Genomic DNA, 22,429 nt, shown 5'->3' with positions numbered 1-22,429 from the left:
TTGCATGTGGATGATTTTGGTTTTGGTTTTTTTTGTTGTGTGCTTCTGCTGATACATCACAATCAAGAATGTTAAGCTTATTTGTTTGAAATGTGTCAGTTTATTGACCAACACGATTTATGATTATGAATAGCAACATTAGGGCTTAATCCAAAACCTTTTGAAGTCACTGGGAGTGTTTTTATTGAGTTCAGGTGATTTTTGAATCCGTGTGTAATATACCCACAAAGTCTTTATGAAAACTTTTAACAAACCTGCCCATTTTTAAAGAAAAAGTTATTAATCATTATGTAGCAAGGGAGTGCTATGCACATTGGAAAGAAAGTACTTTGCCTGAAACTTTGTTAGGAAAAGATAAATATGAAAAGTATGGACCAGATCCACAGTTGGTATATATTGGTATGCTTCCACTGAAGTCAATGGAGCTACAGCAGTTTATGCCAGCTACGGATCTGGCCTAAAATGTGTTTATGTATATTTGCTATGCTGTATGATGTACAGCCCAACTTTCACTGGAATTTCATAATAAAGTCTTGTGATTTGAACCTGCACTCTCAAAGATGGCCTGTCAAACTGATCTAAACACAATACAGCCTTTTGTCAAGGTCAGGGAAATTTCCCTTCTTAATGGTTGCACATTTTTTCCCTTTGCTTTCTAACCTATCCCATTTTAAGCCTGAAAATATATTTTTTTCTAGTTTAGAGACTGGATCTCTTCTCAGGTTACTTACAAAAAGAGAGCAGAGGAACTGCCCAAAAAGATTTAGCCAAGGAACAGATCCTGAATAAAAACAAACAAAAGAAATAAAAAGTAGGAAAAGAAGAAGAAAATAATTGTTTAAAAAAATTGGCAAAAGGTATTTGCTCAGTCCAGAGAAGGTAGTGATCTGAGAACACCATAGAAACTGAAATCTGCATTTCTGAGCTAAAATAATTTTTAAGGATGAAATTCACTGTTTAATTCATAGCGCAATGGTGGACAGGCCTAATGCTGAGCCTCTGCATAGCGGTGAATTTCACTCTAAGTGAATTCAGAGCAGTTGAAAGGTGGCAGATTGACAGCTGAAATCTTCTAACTACCATAATATAAACCCAGCACAGGCAGCAGGCAATGTTAGCTCTCCATATGCCATCCCAGTAACATACCTCCAGCGTGTTCATGAGAACTGCTATCTAGCTGTGACAGGTTAGTTTAGTATTCATGCCATTCAGCTGTTAGGCTGAAGGCATTAAGTACTAGCATTCTCACTGGCATGCCAAACAAGAGAGATGTAACCAGCTGCCCTGTTCGATTTCAGGAGTGGCCCTGCAGATCTAAGTGGTCTGTTTTCCAGACCAGCAGAGATAGGCAGGCCGTTGACTGAATCCTCTATATTTCAAAGCTCTGGAAATACACAGAAAATGTCTCCCTCCAGGAGATTGCTGCGTTCCCAAACAACCATACCGTCTCCATATCCACCCGTCTCAGATTTTGCCTTCATTGCTTGGTTTTTATTAAAACTTGCCAATGTCTCCAATAAATAGATTCTGAATATTCCAAAATACAAACACAAGCAGCGGAGCATAAACGAATCATTTAATTATACCTACAGCATCCCATTCCTCCATTACTTAGTGTACAAGTAGGTCTGTAGCCCCTTCTCCTCCTCTTTAAAATACAATTTTCTCATCCTGAGCTTCTTGTATATATTCCAAATTAAACTAGAAACCAGTTTTAGCCCTTTTTTTTCTTCAAAGGAGGGGTCCCAAATAGCATAATAACTATTATATAAATCTTTTTCTAAGATTATAGCTTCACAAATGGTTTGGATTCATTGACAGCTTAACATAAGAATGACCACACCGGATAGGACCAAAGGTCCATATAGCCCGGCATCCTGTCTAGTGCCAGTGGCCAGTGCCAGTGGCTTCAGAGGAAGTGAACAGAACAGGGCAGTTATCGAGTGAGCCATCCCCAATCTTCTAGTCCCAGCTTCTAGCCATCAGAGGTTTAGGAACACCCAAAGCAGGGGGTTGCATCCCTGACCATCTTGGCTAATAGCATTTATAGGCCTATTCCCCCATGAACGTTTCTAATTCATTTTTTAACCCAGTTATACATTTGGCTTTCACATCATCCCCAGGCAGTGAGTTCCATTGGTTGACTGGGCATTGTGTGAAGTACTCCCATATATTAGTTTTAAATTTGCTGCCTATTAATTTCTTGTGTTAGGTGAAGGATAAATAACACTTACCTTGTCCACCCCATTCATTATTTTGTAGACCTCTATCATATCCCATTTTAATCATCTCTTTTCTAAGCTGATCAGTCCCAGGTTTTTTTTAATCTCTCCTCATATGGAAACCGTTTCATATCCCTAATCATTTTTGTTGCCCCTCTTGTTAACTTTTCCAATTCTAATATATCATTTTTGAGATGGGGTGATTTGAACTGCACACAGGTGGATGATTTAGTTGGGGATTGGTCCTGCTTTGAGCAGGGGGTTGGACTTGATGACCTCCTGAGATCCCTTCCAACCCTGATATTCTATGATTCTATGAGTATTCAAGGTGTGAGCATCCCATGGATTTACATTAAGATCTTTTTTATTTTATTATCTATCCCTTTCTAATTGGTTCCTAACATTCTGTTAGCACTTTTCTGTTAGCCCAGTTCCTGCCCCATAGGTACCGGCTCTGTGGGTGCTCCAGAGCTGAAGCACCCAAGGGGAAAAATGGTGGGTGCTGAACACCCATTGGCAGCCCCCCAATCAGCAACTGCCCAGCACCTCCCTTCTGCCAGCGGGCCCTGCAGACCAGTGCCTCCCCATGCCGCCCTGTTTTGCCACGCTCTGGAGGGAAGGAACGAAGATGCGGTGTGCTCAAGGGAGGGGACAGAACTGGGTGGAAAGACACAGGGTGGGCATGGAGCATGGGATAAAGCTAGGGACTGAGCACCCCCCGGCACTTTGAAAAGTTGGCGCCTGTGCCCTGCCCGCTCACCTGCCCCGCTGCTGCTTACCATGTCCCTTCTGTCTTCCACCCACCCCCCGCGAGGCTGCCCACCGTGTCTCTCCCCTCCTTCAGCCTCCTCTCCTGTGAGATGCACCCCCGTCCCGTGAGACCCCACTCACCTGCCATTCATCCCTTGTCTCCCTCAGTCCCAAGAGACACCACGCCCTCTACTCATCATGTCTTTCTTCACCTTCCTGCCCCGTGAGGGCCCCCCCCCCGGCTGAATCCCTCCTCACCCACCCACCCCCACCTCACGGTGCATCCTTCCTCAGGCCCCGTCCTGTGAGACACCCCCCCCGCCTGCTGCTTGCTGCATCCCTCCTCGCTGCTCACTCCAGCACGTCTGGGGGGACAAGGAGGTGAGGAGGGACACGGTGAGCAGTGGGGGGTCTCACGGGAGTGGGGGTGGAGAAAAGGAGGGAAGCGGCGAGTGGCAGGAGGGGGATCTGGTGAGGGCAGGGAGTGAGGAGGGACTTGGTGAGTGGCAGGCATGGGGGGGGTCTCGGGGTGGGGAATGAGAAGGGACGCAGTGAGCAGTAAGGACCTCAGGAGATGGGGGGTGGAGTGGAGGAGAGGAAGGATTCACTCACCAGGCAGTGGTGGGCAGTGAGGGCCTCAGGAAAGGGATGGAGCTGGAAGGAGAAAAGGCGAAGTGCAGGGCCTCGAAGTCCAGCAGTGTGTCGGCAGCAGCTGTGCCAAGGTATGCTGGGCCTCCACTGGCCTATTATATCCACCACCCATGAGATCCATGATGACTCCAAGATCTCTTGTTTGAGTGGCAACAGCTAATTTAGTTCCCTTCATTTTGTATGTGTAGTTGGGATAATTTTTTCCAATGTGGATTACTTTGCATTTATCAACACTGATTTTCATCTGCCATTTTGTTGCCCAATCACCCACTTTTGTGAGATCCTTTTGCAGCTCTTTGCAGTCTGCTTTGGACTTAACTATCTTGAGTAATTTTGTATCATCTGCAAATTTTGCCACCTCACTTTTTCCAGATCATTTATGAATGTGTGGAATAGCACTGGTCCCAGTAGAGATTCTTGGGGGACCCCGGAAGTTTTATATGAAAGTCGTCAAGAGAAGAGAACCAGGGACTCAGCAATAGGCCTCAATCAGTCTGTTCATAAATTTGAATAATTGTCAATGTTGTCTCAATCTTAATGTGCATAGAGTAGCATTGCCTTAAGCTTATATATATGACAAGGATGTAGTTCTGTTAGGTGGCCTCATGACCAGACTGGCGAAAGCAGGCACAGTCCTGGGAACCATGACACAGACACAACTTCAGTAAGCAGAAGACATCTAGAGGAGAAGAGACAGGCAGCTTTCAGCCTTCAGCTGCTGTTTTTTCATGATTCCCTCTTTCCCAGAAGGAGGAAGAACAGATAAACAGAGCTTCCTCACAGAATCCGTTCCAGAGTCACGGCGTCCTCCCTTTGGGGGCTGTCTATGTGCCTGACAAGGACACTCACTCACCAAGCCTTCACAATGTCTCTCTCACCATTCTACCTGCCAGGATTTCTAAGTCACAAAATGTGTCTGTATTGAATCTTATTAATTAAGATGGAAGAAAACATTTAGGACAGCTCATCCTCCCTACTGGCAGTTGTTTCCTAATGCTTTATCAGTAATGATTTTCTTGGTTTTTTTATTAACCCACAAAGGCTGGGATTTTCAGCAATGTCTAAGGGGGATGGGAGTTGGCTGCCTCCCTCCCTTAGGTGCTTTTGAAAAATTCCTGGGTAATTTCCCTGGTAATGTTTGTTTTGCATCTGTGGGTCTGTGCAGTACCTAAGTAATTATTTCAGTCAGACAAAACAAAAAAACAACTGTTAGAAAGCTTCTCAAGACAAACTTTTCTGGAGCTATGCTCTACTTCTTGGAAGATCTGCACCACAACTATATACCATTTCTCCAAGTTCTACCTACCTATATATTCAACTGAGACAATCTGTAATAGTGCCACCTTGTGACTAACAAGAATGTTATTGTCGAATCCAGTTTTTAATGCCCTAAGCAATGGTGAGACAATTCTGCATTGTATTAGCTCTTGTAGTCAATATGTTCTTCTTATTTATATTCTGTCTTAATAATCATATTATTAATTTCAGTCTTTTACTCCTAGTTCTTATCCTCTTGTACCACTCTACATAATTCCTCTATAGGCATGTTTTTACAATACTTCAAATACTTATAGACCTTTATCATTCCCCTATCCACCCAACTCCACTTAGTCATTGTTATACATATTTGGTTATTTTGGGTGGAATTTTCAAAGCCATGTAAGGCATTCCCTTTAGAATTAGATTTATGATTAGAAATTAATGGTCATTAAAATATTTTGATAGCTTTGAAAACCTCTCTATTATTTCCTTAGAACTCCATTCCAGATCATAGCACACACACACAAAATCTCTGATTTTCTCAAATTAAGGTGTTTATTTTCCCAACCGCACATGCAAAGACCAATCATGTGTTTTAAAATCTTGTTTAAAATGTGAAATATTAATAGGGTAGAATATTCAATACAAATCACTGGAACGGGCACTAAATTCATCTAACATAGTTGCTTTTCCATCTTTGATTCATGCAGACCTATGCCCCCAGCAATGCACATGAGCTTCAGCAACCTCTCTCCAAACAAGCCCATTAATGCAAATGAAAGATTCCATATAGAGGACAAAGTTATGGAACTTTCCTCCTTGTTATTTCTTCCCTTTTATTGTAAATGTACCTCACTTAGGGCATTAGAATTCAAGTTGGTTGAGGCAACCTCATCAATCAGGAGATGAAGAAAAAGAAAAGGAAAAAATGAATCCATGTTTTTTCACAGTAAAACTCCATTGCTACTCTGACTCCCAGTCACACTATAAAAGTGAGAGAACCCATCCCTGAAACTGTGATAACAAAATCTCTCATTTTTAAGGCTTCATTGAAGACCGCCGTCAAAACAATAGATGTTCTGCCTTGTTCATTGTTTAACAGGGCATTTTAGCTAACTCTGCTATTTTTAGGGTTGGACTGTAGCCAGGAGCTTAGTCGCATTTCTTAGAGACTGTCTCCCTTCCAAACAGCCAAGTAATGTTTGGTTGGCGAGCTAGTGTTTCTGCAACTTCAGTAGCATGTCTATTAAGTTCTGTAGTCATTAATGTAAATGGAGGCAGCACTCTGTAACAGTCTTGCTTCCATCACTGCTTCTGCTTTCCTTTTTCTTTCCTGCTGCTGCTTCTGATAAAACAACAGGAATCATCACTTCATCCAAAACAGACTCTTTCTGCCCGTTGCATGGTGACTACTCGCCATCGTGTTGCCAAGCCTTCTCAATCAGAAACATCTATAGAGAGCTGCAAAAATTGTACCTGGATACAAATTTCTGCTCAATCCAGGGGATGTTCAGAACTGGTTTGAGTTTAGCTTATTGTAGCAATAGGGCTAGCTGTGAAATTGAGATTCATGTGCAAACTTCCCCAAGTTCATGGTTAGTGAGATCCCAGGTTTTGGCTGTGACCCATCTGCAGATGTGACAGCTGGCTGCCAATGCTGGATAACATCTACGGATAGTTTTTGTTTCATCAGTTGTTTTAATTTTGTGTTTGTTGGCTTTTGGTTTCCTCACCAGCTGTTTTGTTACGTACAAGATCTGCACAAGTATTAGAGGGGTAACCGTGTTAGTCTGGATCTGTAAAAGCAACAAAGAATCCTGTGGCACCTTATAGACTAACAGACATTTTGGAGCATGAGCTTTCGCGGGTGAATACCCACTTCGTCAGATACATGTAGTGGAAATTTCCAGGGGCAGGTATATATATGCAGGCAAGCTAGAGATAATGAGGTAGTTCAATCAGGGAGGATGAGGCCCTGTTCTAGCAGTTGAGGTGTGAAAACCAAGGGAGGAGAAACTGGTTCTGTAATTGGCAAGCCATTCACAGTCTTTGTTTAATCCTGAGCTGATGGTGTCAAATTTGCAGATTGGAGGTTGTTAATGTCCTTCTCCAATGTCCTTTTGTGACATGGCCAGTCTATTGCACCGGATACTTCAAGTTGTCTTTCATCTAGGCTTGCTCTTTCGTTCATTTCTGTTTCTTTTCTTTACATTTGCGGAATATGGAGCATTGAACCATCACATTGCAAAGTTCATTTGTTAGTTCACGTGTTTTCTCCATAGCAGTAATGGAAGCACAATTATGAAAGCACATGACTCCTTCTTTAAAAGAGTGAGGAAACTTGTTATGTTTAAGGCATGATTTTATTTAGTATTTCAAAAAATTTCACCAACCAGCTTAGAGCCCTTTGTCTTGACAGCCTGATTCAGGAATAGTATGCTTCAGTCAGACGAGACAGACTCTTTAACAACATCTAATTCTTTTATACCCATTACAATCTCCTTTTCTAACTTGTTTTGAGCCAATTTTTGATCTTCTATAAATGTGTGTATGTAAAACACATCTTTCTTAGTGTTCTCTGTGCATGTTTTTCCTTCAAGGTTTTCATGGGGTTAATTAAAGACAATATCCTCCAATCCTGAGATGGCATTGCAGTTGCAGATTCTGAGTTTTTAAAGCCAGTAGGGACCATTTTGATCAGCTAACACACCTCCTGCTTAGTGCAGGTCATAGAAATTTACCCAAGCATTCCTGCATTGAACCCAGTAACTTGGGGCTGCATTAGAGCAGGCCATTTCCATCCATTGTGAAACAGTATACTTTCCATTCAAGCTGTTTTTTTTTTTAAAACATCTTGTCTCTAAAATGATGGATTTTGGAGAGAGATATCTCCTTGTCTATCTTCATGCCTCAGCTTCATCTCTTCTCATTTCATGGCGAGCTTAAATATTGTAGTGTCAGATGGGTTTGAAGATTCTGTTAGCCTGATCTCTCTTCTTGTGCTTCTGTCACTTGTCTTATCCTCTGTGATATTTTTGTAGTCCATAAAAACTGTGTATTGAGGTTTATGATATAGATATATAGAGAGGTACACCTATGTCATAGAGCTGGAAGGGACCCTGAAAAGTCATTGAGTCCAGCCCCCTGCCTTCACTAGCAAGACCACATATTGTTTTTTGCCTCAGATCCCTAAATGGCCCCTTCAAGGATTGAACTCACAACCCTGGGTTTAGCAAACCACTGAGCTATCCTTCTCCCTTTAAACGTCTAGTAGCCACCTTATTAACTTGACCCATTGTAGTGAATTGACCGATGAAGCCTGTATACACTCACAGCCACAGCCTGTTGACTATGGGTACTTTGGCTCACTCAAGCTGTGTCAGACAAAGAGGAATGCTGCAGAGAATGGGGAGGGGATACTGCCAAGAATACTGCCAGCAATGAGCCAGTGTCACATTTTTGCAGGAGCATTCGGTATAGCCATGTCAGCACTGCCAATGAAATAATGGCAGGGAGTTCTTCCAGAGCTCAGCTAGGGCCTCTTTCTTTCTCTATTCCCACCTGTATGCCAGCTCGTTTTAAGGGATATGTTCCTGTGTCCCCATCAGATGTCTCTCAGCCACCATCTTTCTACTGGAGGAAATTAACCTTTGCAATCCAGAAGTTATTCTTTGTGACCGCTATACCCGCTTTGTTTGCAGATAGGCATTCAGTTGGCTTGTTCCTTTTGTGTGCTTACCCATAAAAATTCAACTTGTATTGTAGCAGAACGCAAGAGATGGTTTCTCAGGTGGCAAGCTGCCTCACCAAGCATAGGCTTACTTAATTAGCGCTTGAGTGATGCATAGACATTGTGCTGGCCCTCTATATGGCGTGAATTTCATCCATATAGAATCAATTGCTCACTAGTACATATTTAGTTCCCGGTATTCTTATCTAGACCCACTGGGCTCGATTTTCCTCTCACACCATTTTATGTTGGTGCAACATAGTTGATTTCAGTGGAGTTACACATGATTTCCACCAGTGTAAATGAAATCAGAATCAGGCCCCTGGGCAGTAGAGTCGTGCTTGCATAATACAGTGGAGGCCTTTTCTCTTTCAAGAAGAGGTGAACACACAGAGAGGAGATTCTGGGTGCTGCGTATAAAGAAGGCAATCAGGTGGTGCTATTGTTCTTGATTTTATTTGTATTATGGTAGCACTCAGAGACCACTGCTAAGATCAAAGCCCCATTGTGTTTGGTACTGGACATATCCCTAGTAAGAGACAGTCCCTGTCCAGAAGAACATGCAAGCAAAATAAGAGAATACGATAGTCCACAGTTCTAAACTACTGATACATATTCATACTCAAACTGTACCAAGTGTCAGAAAAAGGGGGCAGAGTAAAATGTGGGCAAAATCAGGGGATGGGAACAAATGGGAAAATTTTATATATATTATTTTTATTATTATTATTTTTGCAAATGAAACAACACACAAACTGTTAATCAAAGCTCAAGTTGTCCCTGCAAAGATATATTAACATTCTTTCAATTTGTCGTAACAGGAGGCTGGCCCGCTCCACTCTGCTGCTTATCCCCTTGTTTGGAATTCACTACACTGTGTTCGCCTTTTCTCCTGAAAATGTCAGTAAACGGGAGAGACTAGTGTTTGAACTGGGACTGGGATCTTTCCAGGTGATTATACCATTATTATTATACCATATTATATATGATTATGATTATACCAATTCTGCTTTTTTTTAAAAAATGAAAGAAAAGAGGACTCTGTATTTGTTATGACTGCTGTGCATGGATCTCTCTTTGACTGTGTGTTCATTCACTTACCATGTGTGCTTTGTAGACTAGCAATTCTCCTCTCCCGCCCCTCCTATTTTCAATCAGTTCCTAGAGGATTTTAATTTAAGATCTTTTCTCCGCTGTTTATCCAGGGCTTTGTTGTTGCTGTTCTCTATTGTTTCTTGAATGGGGAGGTAAGATTTTTGATATTTTTACCTGTTCTCCCTCCACTCCCATCTGTTTAGCATAATATTTGCTTGTGATCACACCTTCTAACCCATCTCTCAGCTGTAATTCATTAGCTAGCTACTCCTTGACTGCATCCAAATTTCAGAATGCCTTCATCAAAGCAGGAAGCATGGTCTTTTGGTCAAAGTACAGGGCTAGCAGTCAGATAATTCTTGGTTCTCTTCCTGCCTTTGCCTCTGGCTTACCCTGCAACTGCTCAGAAAGTCATTTGGGACTCCTACTACCAGTGGAGGATTGGGTTCTTTAATATCCTTATGTTACAATGTAGCTGTAAAATGGGAATAATAATAATAATTCCATACTTTACAGAGGTGATTTGGAGCTATTTTTATTACTGCTTGTAAAATGACTTGACATCCTTGAATGGAAATAGGGGATTTTTCCTCTAAAGATGCAACACAATATTTAATATTTATTTCCAACATTTTGCTGTGCGTAATATTTGCAGTTTCTTTAATTTTTGTTAAATAACTTAGTTCTATTTTAAAGGGCACTTTCTCAATTTTGGCCTTTGGCGCAGTGAGTGGAAAGGAATGAATTGCATTCATGGCCATGTCATTTATGATTCTTGCCTTTCAGATTTGTAGATTTGATCCTAGATTTGACAGTTATTTTGTTTGTTTTTAACCCAAATTGGTCTCTGGGGTTTGCAGGCATTGTGGTTTTCCATATGAGTGCCATTTACTATGGATGTAGGGTGCGGGGGGAGAATTAAAAATATAGGGCCAAATCCTCAGATGGTGTAAATCAGCTTTTCTTAGTGGAGTGATGCTGATTTACTTTATCTGATCTGGACCTATAATGAAAGGCTGCTTGGGGGAAAATTATATATATATAATTTCTCCCAAGCATATATAAAACTGGCCTCGCCAAGGCACTGCTTACAGGGAAGTTTTAGGCAGCATTCTGCACTTTTACATATGCAATCTACAGTAATTGTGCATGTGTGAAATCCCATTTCAATGCAATAAAACTATGCTCTAACTTTGTCTGTGCATCTCAGTCATGAATTAAGACTGAGGATATATTGTCTAGTTGATGTGCAGCATCCTAATAATGCTTAGCATTTATAACGAGCTATCCATCGTTACATTTCTTAAGTAGTGAGTTTCCCTTAGATAGAAGATTAGTTGCTAAATTGATTTACATTCCCATTGCAATCAGTGACAATTAGGTATACCTGGGTATTCAGCGGCACGGCAGATGAGTGTAGCCTACTGTGTACATGTCATGTATACACCCAACAAGTTCAGCGAGCATCATGTGGTTAATAAAGAAGAGTTAAACCTAATTACTTGTTCATCTTCCAACTGTACCTGTCATAGCATGTGCTATGTTGTGTCATTTAGGTGGCATTCCAGGATGATGCTAGAAAGGGTAGCATGCACACTTTCATATTTGACTGCTGTCACCCCTTTGTGGGGAAATGATAGAGGAGGATGCAGTGTTTTCATTAGCCACACATCCACAAAAGGAGGATGGAAGCACTGGGAACAAGATGGGATGAGATGTGAATGAAGCATAATTCCATCTTGAATGGTTTGCCAAGGGCCCAATCCAAAGTCAGTGCCAATCAAAGGGGAAATCTTTCCATTGACTTCACTGGGCAGGGGCGAGTCATGCCCAAGGAAAGATTAACTCAATAAGTGCCAAATGCAATGGAGAGCAAAAAATGCAAGCATGGTGTTGCAGATTGTTTCCACTCATAAGGGAAAGATTCCAATCTGATTTGAGGATGGTGTGTCCACAAAGTTGCAGCCCATTGTTTTAGAACTGAAAAAAAAATATTATCACTGACCGTATCATCCCTCTGCTCTAGAAATGGTGCGTGAAATCCTGGCCACAGTGAAGTCAATAGCAAAGTTCCCACTGATTTCAACAAGGTCAAGATTTCATTTGGAGTATCCAAGCTAACCACTAACTGCCTGGAGTTAGGAAGAAAGTACCACTAAGGGCAGAGGAGTCCATACTTGTCCATTACAGGATTTCCTGGCTATGCTTCTTCCAAAGTATCTGGTATTAGCCACTGTCGTAGACAGAATACTGGACCAGAGTCATGACCCAGATACTGTAGGAGTCAGTGGGCTTAGGAACATTATTAATGTTATTTTTACATTTTATTTATTATTGTATTATCATAATGCCAAGCAGTCCTAGTCATGGACCAGGACCCCAGTGTGCTAGGTGCTGTACAAACACAGAAAAACAAAACAGTCCTGTCCCCAAAGAGCTTACAATCTCAGTGTAAGATAAGAGACAGCAGATGAGGGAGTATAAGAAATCAGTGAGACAGTAGTCAGCATGGTAGACAGTGGACATGACAGGACCTCGATTCATGGTGGCAACTCATGTTCCCTGATGTCAGTGAGCATAGACTGAGTATACAATAGGGTTGCATTGCATTTCCCCACTGCCTCCACACTGTGCACATCTAGAATTCTCCCTAGAGTTCACTGAGGGGAGAAGTTCAAGATGGGTCTTAAACAAGCATTGTTTATTTTTGAAACTTGATTGTCTGTCAGCATGTACCCGAGCGGCTAAGTACATAAAAAAATGACCTTTTAAAGTTTCTCCCTAAAGGTGCAATCGGAAATAAAGAGAAAATGGAGGAGCTGGAAAGTCAACCGGTATTTTGCTGTGGATTTCAAACATCGCCATCCGTCTCTGGCGAGCAGCGGAGTGAACGGGGGGACACAACTCTCCATTCTGAGCAAGAGCAGCTCTCAGATTCGGATGTCCAGCATAAATGCGGAGAATCTAGCGACATGAGCAACTAAATAACCCCTCCCCACAATAAAACCCAAAACACCCCTTTAAAAAGAAAAAAAATCATAATTTTGGTGGTTTGGGTTTTTTTTTTAATGATTATTATTATGATTTTTTAAATGTAAGATGTGTCCACAAGCATGAAACAAAACATCCCTGGCGTTTTGCAGAGAAGAAAAAAAGGATATTTTTTTAACTATCATTGTAAATAAACCACTAAGATCCATGCCATTGACAAAAAAAAAATCAATAAAACGCCAAGCTCACCCCCGCATATCCATTTTGAGCATCTGCAAGTAATCCATTGTCAGCCAAGTGTTTGCTGTGCAGTTGTTAACATTGGTTGCCAAACTGATATAAATCTCTCTGTGCATGGACTTCATTGTTGTTATTTTTGGGGTCTGGGTTTGTTTGTTTTTCTAATCCAATGCATCCTCGCTAAGCCTCATTCTCATCTTTGGTGTCTGAATATTCTCAGTCTCTTTGGAGTCTTAGGATATAGCTATAGCATTGGGGTTAATAATGCCGGCCAGGTCACCAAGGACTCCAGAAATGGATTTCATGGCTGGATTTGGTCAGAAGAACTCAGCGGACTTAGAACATCTGCTGTGACTGTGTGAGACAGCATACCTGTCACCATTCCAGAGAGAGGAATCCATGCAGCAGAGATGGGGGCTGCTATTTTAGGTTCTAGCTAAGCTGTGAATTTTATAAGAGGGCCATCCATTTGAGAGAGATCTATATTTTTGAGGTTGATAGGTTGGAGTTTTGAGTAATGTGAACAAACATTCCCCACCCCCACCCCCCAGAGGCAAAGTCAGTTCCAGGAGTCTCGCTTTCTCTGAATTACATTGAAGCTCCTGCATCAATGTCTGATCATTGCACTGCGACTGGTAGTAGCACGACGTGTGTGTGTGACCTCTGCGATCAGGCTGGCATTGACATTGTTTGCCAGCACCAGAGACTCAACAAGGGTCCAACACGGTGGTGCAGGAAGATTAATGTCCTCAGTGTCTGTGGAGCAACTAAGGTGAACAGTCAGACACTACGGAAGGGAATGATAAAGACTTTGGATGATTGACCATATCTGGCCATTTCTTCTGTCATTGGATCTTTTGTTTGTTCACCAACAGATATTATGAATGCCAATGTCAGAGAGACAAAAGAAAACGTCCTTTCCAACTTTGCCTTGCAGTAGAGCCACGACTGGATACATATCTACTTCAGTCGAACATCAATGATGTCAATTATTTCTTGAGAGGTTTTATGTGGTGCATAGAGGCTTTAAGGACTATATTTGCTCTTATTTCTTTGTGGATTTATATGTGAGGGTATTAAAAAACAAAATGACATTTAAATATGATGGTTTGGACTCAAACTAACAGCAACCAGGGAATTCAAAATTATGGTTAGCTCTTTGTTCTTAATTGAAATGAAAAAGAAAGTGTGTGTGTGGGGGGGGAGATATAGACACAACATTTTCCTGTCAGCAGAGATTTTGATTTCACTAGGTTTTGTTAGTTTAGTTCAAAACTTGTAATGTCATTTTAAATATAGTGTTTTTTTTAAAAATAGTTTCCTTGTTTTTAAAAGGAAAAAGTCATGAAAAGTTATGAAAGAAGTATTAATTATAATACTTAACACTAGTGCTTTATGGGACGTATTCTGCTCTTAGTTACAGCAGTGTAAATCTAAAATAATCCCAGTAGAATTAGGGGTCAATCCTGCAATCCATTGAAATGGATGGATCACTTGATGATTACCTGTTCTGTTCATTCCCTCTGAAGCACCTGGCATTGACCACTGTCGGAAGACAGGATACTGGGCTAGATGGGTCTTTGGCCTGACCCGGTATGGCCATTTTTATGGTCTTATGAAACAAATGGGAGTGCTGCCTTGACTACAGTGGGTGCAGGAGCAGATAATTATTCCAGATTCACACCACTATAAGGGTGAAATTCACTCCTGTGCAGAAGACCAGTAAAAGGACTATGTACGGCTTAAATGTACTTTGAGATCTTAAGTGGGATTTATATGATGTACAGGCTTTTTGTCAGTCCTCTGCATGGGGTTGACCCTAACCGAGAGTAGAATTTGGCCCACTATGTTCCAGACGTTGTGCAAAAATTACGTAAGTACTTTTTAACTGCTAGATTGGAAACTTTTCTCTCATCAGATGCTGTAAATAGCTATTTTAGCAAGTTTCCCAATGAATCGTGTTCTTAATGGACCAGAAACACACTGAAGAGGGAGAGGGGTAAAGTCAGATATATCCGGTAAATATATACTTATAATTTTTTAAACAAAACTATCTAAAATTAAATGAACAGATGAAATTTAGTTTTGTATTTTCTGTAGTATGGACTTTCACAAGGTTAATACTGACAATGCTGTAAGTGTATTGTAAAAAGAAATAATGGACAAAGCATATTTTGCATGAATGGTTACTAGCCAATTTTCAGCCACTGATCACCATATTTAAAACTTGCCTCTGATTGGAGGCCTTTTTTTGTGCCACATTTCAATCCAGAGCAAGAGTTTTTTCTCTGGCAGTTCTAAAATCCTCTCCTATTTGAGTTGGTGTGTCTCAGTCCAGTGCCTTGTGGGCAAGTGTCCACATCACAAAACCACCCTTGCAATTGGCACACATTGGAGGCTAGATCCTCAGCTGGTGTAAATCAGTGCAACACCATTGGTGTCTGTGCAACTATGTCGGTTTACCTCAGCCGAGGATCTGACATGGGTACATTATTATTTTTGAAAGTCTCAGCAAGAGAGATCAAGGGCTGAATGGTCCTGGAGACTGAATTCACCTCTTGATTCTTAGAGCCCAAACTCAGGATTGAGGCAGGTTGGTGGGATGTTGTGTTGGAAGCTTCCACACTATATGCTGTACTTGTTCAATAGACTAGTAGTTCTCAACCTGCGGGCTGCTTGCGGCCCAATCAGCACACAGCGGCTGCTCATGTGACATGCTCAGGGCCGTGCAGGCAGTATATATATTGTGTGGCTGCGGCCCACATAACACACAGAGAGCTTCATATGCGGCCTACAATGGCAAATAGGTTGAGAACCACTGCAGTAGACCGAGAGAGGACTTCAATCTTTGAGATTTTCCATCCAGTATCGTTCACCAGCAATGAATTTACTAGAAGTTGTAGCTCTCTATATACTTAATATATTCTACAAAGTTCAGGCAAATCCCTTCTAGTGGGATTTTTTACTGGAAGTGCTGACCACTCTTACAGTGGTGGCATTCATGTGGCCACTCTATTGTTCAGTGTTACTCGAAAGATCATACTTCAGGTATATATAGAGAAACCAGTAGTTACCTAAACAAAGATTCTAATGCCATTGCACAAAATATGCTCTTGGGGTATTTTTATGTCAAATGTAAATTGAAGATGCTAGATGTATGTCACCACTTCTGGTGACCATCATAACTAAGCATCAAGATAGAAGGAACCAAAAGGAAGAATTGCTTCAAAGCCTGTGTAAATATCTATTCATGTGTAACAGTGTTTGTTTTATTTCTACTGTGAAATATATTTTAGGGTTAGAAAGTACATGTTATTAAAACAAAATGTAATTTAAAAAAATGTGTGCTATGCTCCTTGAGCCATTTTTATAATATGCCAATAATACGTTTCCTGTCTAATTTTCTTATTTGGCTTTTGTAAATGTACAAAATCTTCTGTACTGCAGCTTTTGTAGGTCTGTAGTGCATAGAGCTACTGTTTTGTTGTCTGCTGTTGAATGGGGAGATCTGCTATGAGATGTATTTTAAAATCCTGAAAGACATACTGTGTAAGAGAGGTGTGATTTTTCAGTGGTGTTGGGCAACCTTATCTCCCTTGGACTTTATTTGGATTTGTGGGTGCTCAGCACTTCTGAAAATGAGACCCTGGGTGCCAAAATCTAGGTACCTCAATAAAAGAAGCCTGAATTTCAGAAGCACTAAGGTTGAAAAATACGGCCGCTTTGCATAACTTAAGTACTCATGTTTGAAAAAATTGGGCTTAAGATTTTAATGGCACAATCTCAGTGACCTTCAGGAAAGACTCTCACTTCTCTTTTTAGTCTGTGACAGATGATTCCCATTGGATATGGAGGTCTAATGGAAGTTACCTAGTTACTGTAGTAGGTTCAGAGAAGAAGTAGATCAGACCTGAAGTTGTTTCTGTGATACAATATGAGAAACCATGTCCCTACAGTACTGGCACAAAGAACTGCATGTGTGCAGCACTGTTAATACAGTGTTATGGGCCATTATTTTCTAAGGCACCAGTCTTCAAAGGTGCTGAGGTCATCAGTTTGCAGGATCCTAGTATTTATTTTTTTCTACAAGGGCTTTACCAGAACACTAAAACCAATGGACAACATGAAGTAGGCTAGGATTTGCTTGGAAGATCCATGCCATGATTCCCATTGAATGTGAACATCAGTTAATCAAAGCTAAAGTTCTCCTGGATGTAAAACTTAGAATTCAAACTCTCTTTCTGTGTATTCCCAAAGGTGACAAGATATGTCTATGTTGCTTACATTGCTGGTTGTTACATTAAGAGGGCTAGACAAATTATATTTTTGTGGCAGTTATCAGAATAGAGGTTCCTCAAGTGCCTTTTAGGACCAGACAGCAGTTTGGGGCGGGAGGGAGGTGTCAAAGGGGGTGAAATCAATTTAAGATTATTTTTAACTGCAGCAAGCACGTTATCTCTTCTAATATATAAATTCATGATCAGTATGACCTCATACTATGACACAGTAAATAATAATATGCTGGAATTATAAGAGCAAGCCTACCTGGACCATGATAGTATCCTTCTGCTTAGAGTCTATGGGAGTTTTGCCCTTGAAATGGGAATGGAATTAGGCTCTTTATGATTGTGGAATCAGATCTGAAGCTCACTGAAATCAAAGGGAGTCATGACACTAACTTCAGTGAGCTTTTTAACAGGCCCACATTATAGGCCCTAATCTGGATTCTGGTCTCAGCACCATTGGTGTAAATCTGGCACAATTCTGTTGACTTTACTTATGCTGATGTGAGGTCGGAACTGGCACATGGCTGCCTTGAAACCTTGTAACAAGGTGGTGGAATCTCATTAGTTCCACAGGTCTCATGGAATCTCCAGCATTTGAGTTGGCAGAAATGTCACGGGATCAGCTGATGAGATTTCAGCAGTGTCGCATCTGAAGTTGACTCTCAGCCATGATTTAGATTCCAAAGTGAACTGGCCTCTGACTAGTATGAGTCCAGATCTTAACTTTATCTCCCGGGCCCATACGTGCCAGAAAATAGATGCCGACAGCGTAGGGAATCCAGCAAAGCCATTCACATGATTTAACGACATTGTAACAGCAAAAATAATAGAGGGAACTAGATAGAGTCACATCTGGACAGAGTCTAGTCTCAACACAGATAAATGTTCCTTGTTTAACTCACATCACCACAATGCACGCGCTGCTGTCTCTTGTTCCTGCTAGGAAGGTGTAATGTTCAAAATGTTCACCTTCTGGAAGCTTTGAATTGTCACTTCTCCTGAGAATCTCTTACATGTTCTGCTTTTTATTCTTCACCGCTTAAAAAAGTATTTATTTCCAAGATGCCAGAGGCAATATCTCAGAGCTGAAAGGGTCAGCGTGGAACCGCAGTTCTGGTTAATGCCTTCACCATGAAGTCCTCGAATCAGCAAAACTGTCTCTAAGTAGAACTTTTGATGGAGTTTTCCATGGCTTCAGATGATCTTTAGTTAACACAACAGAACAGTCTGAAAGTGCCCAATGTACATTATGGTGGCTTGCTCTGGGGATGGGGAAGATCAAAGTAGACTAACCTGCTACAATCAGACTAGGTGCTCCTCTTGGTCAGCAGTGCTAGATTCTTCATCAGGGTCAGGACAAAGGCAGGGCAGTGACCATGCCCCTCTCCTTTCCGCTGTAGCCAATGGAGCTGCAATAGTGCAGGGCAAAGCACAGGCTGCATCCATTAGAGGAAGTTGCAGCACCAGCACTGGTGTGTGCTCCTTGAGCAACCTCCCAACACACACAAACATACTGGGATTTGACAGCCACAACATAGTTCTGTAGCTTTTTGCTACGTGCCAGTGAGCTGCTTAGAAGACAAACCAAATGGTAACTTCCCCCCACACCATGTTCAATTTACATGCTTGTAAATGAGAGCAGTATAAAGAGGTTTTATTTTTCCCCGTTTCATTTATGTTTCAGCAGGACTAGAGATTTCTTCCCCCCCCACCCTCCATACATTGTTGTATATTTGACATGCCAAGCCTTCATGTACATAAGGCTTTGAAGAATGTTTAACAGCATCTGTTTACATGTCATTACAGAACAGTCTTATCAGTAGAACTGACACACTTCGAAAAGTCCCACCATGGGCAATCGGATGGCCTGCACAGATTTCACCATAGCCTGCCACAGTGGCTACTTTTTCAAGGCTGCTTGTTGAATTTGAGGCATTTTGTAACTTCTCACACACTTCTAAGAAGAGAATTTGATCATATACTTTGCTTACTACATTAATAAGAGAGGAAACTTACTTTCGGTCGTATTTTTGGCAGTCTTAAAAATCTTGTCCACACAAAATATAATGAAATGTGGTCCAGTGGTTTTATAAACCTTTTGACAGGTTCAGTATTCCCTGATGGAATTTCCAAGCTTTTCCTCTATCTAGTTGGATACGCTCTAACTTACATTGCCAGATATTGAACTCTGGCCCGTCATACTGCTACTATTATTTGTAGTTCACTGTTCTTTTCATCTCCTCTTTTGAGGATGATCTTCCCACTGCCAATGCCTACGATGACATTAAACTTCACAGTTAGCAATGCCAGTCCTCCACTCAGTGACCATCTTCTTGGTTTCCAAACCCTGTGACTGTCCAGCTCTGAAGCCTAGAAGCTCTGTTTGTAGTAACAAAGGCTGTCAGTGGGCTCTGACTCACTCTATGGAGGCTGTTCCTGTATATTGGAGCTGGTCAACATTTTCCAAAATTTGATTTGTCAGTGAAAATTTTGAATTTTGACCACCAGGAAAAATATGGATGTTTTGACATATCACTCATTCGAACATCTGAGCTAATAGCCATTACTCCGTGTACTCTAAAATACCACTTCCTATTCAATATCTGCTCACAGAAGATTTCCAGGTTCAGAAAAGTGTTTGATACAATTCAGAGCTTTCTCTATGCTGCCCCAAAATTAGCCAAACATTCTAAAGTTATGCAGTTCACTTATTATATACATCATGCTCTTTGTTTGTGGGTAGCTCATGCTATCATTCCTATATGTTAATAGTAGCCGTTAGCTGTAGTACAGTCGTGCTGAGAGGCCACGACTGAGATCATGGCTTCGTTGGGCTGTTTTAGATAGATTGGGTTCTCTCAAGAAGAAAAGAAATGAGAAGTTACAATTCCTAGACTTCTCCAATTGTCCAGTCAGAAAGGACAGCATTTGTCCTTTGTTAGATAAGTCTTTCAAGTCAACAATTATATGGTGGCTATTTCCTCTTCCTTCCTTTGAATCACTTTATTAAGAGAAGTTTGTTACTGCATGAAGACAGCATTGAAATGAAAATGTTCCCAAGGTGATTTGTCCAAAGGAGCAATAAGAATTATGGCCTGAATGATGGGGTTTCAGATAGGGGGGCTTTTCAGTTGCAGTGATGCTGCCATATTAGGGCTATTTAAATCGTTTCTGGAAAACATCTGACCCTCCTGGACCCTTTTCTCATTTTTAGACCCAAACCCAGTTGCATTTTCTTCAAGACTTGGCTTTGAAACATTTCATTAGCTGGGTTTTTCCCCTCCCATCATCCTTTCAATTTTGCTGACACTGCACTTCCTGCTCCCAACCAAAATCAAATGGTGCCAAAGCACCGCAGGAAAGGCTGGTCTCATGGTATTTCTAGCCATGCCCAGGAGTATCAGAAATGCACTGAGATAGTGTTTTCCCGGGAGATTCACAGTTCTGTGCTTGCAGACTGCAGAAGCTGGGGCAGTTCAGAGAAACTTCTGAACATTTCTGTGTTTGCTGGGTTCTGACTGCCGCGTTTTTTAAATGTACCCATCCCTAGTTAATGTGAGCAAAGTCCTGCTTGTCTTGCCTGAGTGTGGGGAGGGGGAGAGAAAAGTAGCACAGGAGCCTGTAACTCACCAAAGGTATCTGTAAAACAGCCCAAGAGGATTCCAGCCAATCACTCTCTTGAGGAGCTGCAAACCCACTGGTGTCATGTCTCCAAGTCCTTTAGGGTAGATGCTACTTTCAGCAGTAGACACGATGACTTACAGTGATTCTACTAGTAGCAGTGAGGAAAGGATGCTATCAACCATGATTCCCCTGGGCACGCCCCCAAACATGCCACCAGCTGGATTCACATGTGGTGCGTGCAGAGCCATCATTGAGTCAGCTACAGTTGAGATCTCTGTTTGCAACCTCCTGGGTTATGCCTCTTTGTTAACTGCCTCATTACCAAACCAGGGGCATTATACCTGGGGGCACCTTTAGTGAGTTAGGGCAGGATTTACTCAATATCATTAAAGATGTCAGACAGGCACAGCCAGCTACGGATTGCATCTACTATCAGAGCGGTGGAGTGCGAAGCATGCAGTAATATCTAATGATGCTCTGATGTTAAGCTCTGTGTGGTTTTGTGGTAGAGAGCGACATTCAGCTAAATGTGTCTTGTACCTGGTTCAACCTCTATAGAGCTTGAACAAAGTTCCCTGTTTTAACCCCGGTGGTCCTTTCACCTGGATATTATTATTGTTCCACATTTTCTTTCTTTGTGGGGAATTCATCCATGTGAAGAGTTAATGTGTGGTATGAACCTTGCAGTGTCTTTCAGTAGCTGAAGTAACCTAGACCTCTGCATACACCTTTACCAATGGACCTTATCACTGTACAGGAGTCTCCAGAGGTCTCAAGGTACCTGCATAATCTGTAAAAACACCTGTTCGTGTCTCTATTCTCTCTCCCAACTTCTTGCCTTTATAGTAGCAATGCAACATGCAATAGCTCCCGAGAAGAGATGTGCCAAGTTAATGTATGTAAAGCTGTATTTTGACTTTTGAAGGTATCAAGGGATGAATTTACTGGCCCTCTGGGTCTAATACTGGCCTTTTTATCGTTATTAGTAACAGGATCTGGGGTTATTACATTTTGTTAAGTGGAAATGCACAGATGTCAGCTGCTGCTTACTGGACTAATCTTTTTGTGTGTTCTGAGAAACAGTACTAGATTTTAACATGTATACTGCTGTAGATGACACAATAAATGTATTATCATTTTTGCACGTCTGTTCTGCTATGAAACTGAACTCTTGGGCTGATCCAACACTGCAGAGTTACCTTTTTGGGAACTGAAGGTGGTTTGTTTGCTGGGAAGCACACAGTTTAAGGCCAGAAGGGATCATGTAATTTGATTTCCCATATAATACAAACCACTGAACCCCAGCCAGTTACCCCTTCATTGAGCCAAATTACCTGGATTAGGCTAAAATATTACAGCTCTCAGGAGCCTAAGGCAGTGTGTGCCACAGGTGAGAATAGGAGACACCGCAGTGCATCAGTGCCTCAGGCCCCTGTAATGGCAAAGAATGACTTGGTGAGATAGGTCCATGTGACCCTAGCCAGGGACTCAGGTTCCATGCTTCACGGGAAAGCAAAAAACCCAACACAACCCCTCAGTCCCTGCCAGTTTGACCTGAGGGGAAAATTCCTTCCCAGTCC

The 22,429-nt window shown here is 41.6% G+C and overlaps 1 protein-coding gene across 10 annotated transcripts in view; it reads left to right on the top strand.

The window, feature by feature from the left end:
* ADCYAP1R1 (ADCYAP receptor type I) overlaps nt 1-21,989 on the top strand; it is a 204,523-nt gene extending 182,534 nt beyond the window's left edge. For 6 of the 10 annotated variants that reach the window (XM_030549955.1, XM_030549959.1, XM_030549963.1 and 3 more), the window contains 3 exons: nt 9,435-9,564; nt 9,819-9,860; nt 12,483-21,989. In XM_030549955.1, coding sequence (XP_030405815.1) covers nt 9,435-9,564; nt 9,819-9,860; nt 12,483-12,692 — 382 coding nt within the window. In that variant the 3' untranslated portion in view covers nt 12,693-21,989. The remainder of the gene's footprint in view (nt 1-9,434; nt 9,565-9,818; nt 9,861-12,482) is intronic. The other 4 variants (XM_030549957.1, XM_030549964.1, XM_030549960.1 and 1 more) reach the window with 2 other exon arrangements.
* The last annotated feature ends 440 nt before the right edge of the window (nt 21,990-22,429 follow it).

The sequence above is a fragment of the Gopherus evgoodei genome, chromosome 2 (assembly GCF_007399415.2).
Source record: "Gopherus evgoodei ecotype Sinaloan lineage chromosome 2, rGopEvg1_v1.p, whole genome shotgun sequence".
Lineage (NCBI taxonomy): Eukaryota > Metazoa > Chordata > Testudines > Testudinidae > Gopherus > Gopherus evgoodei.
This window is presented reverse-complemented; position numbering and strand designations above follow the sequence as displayed.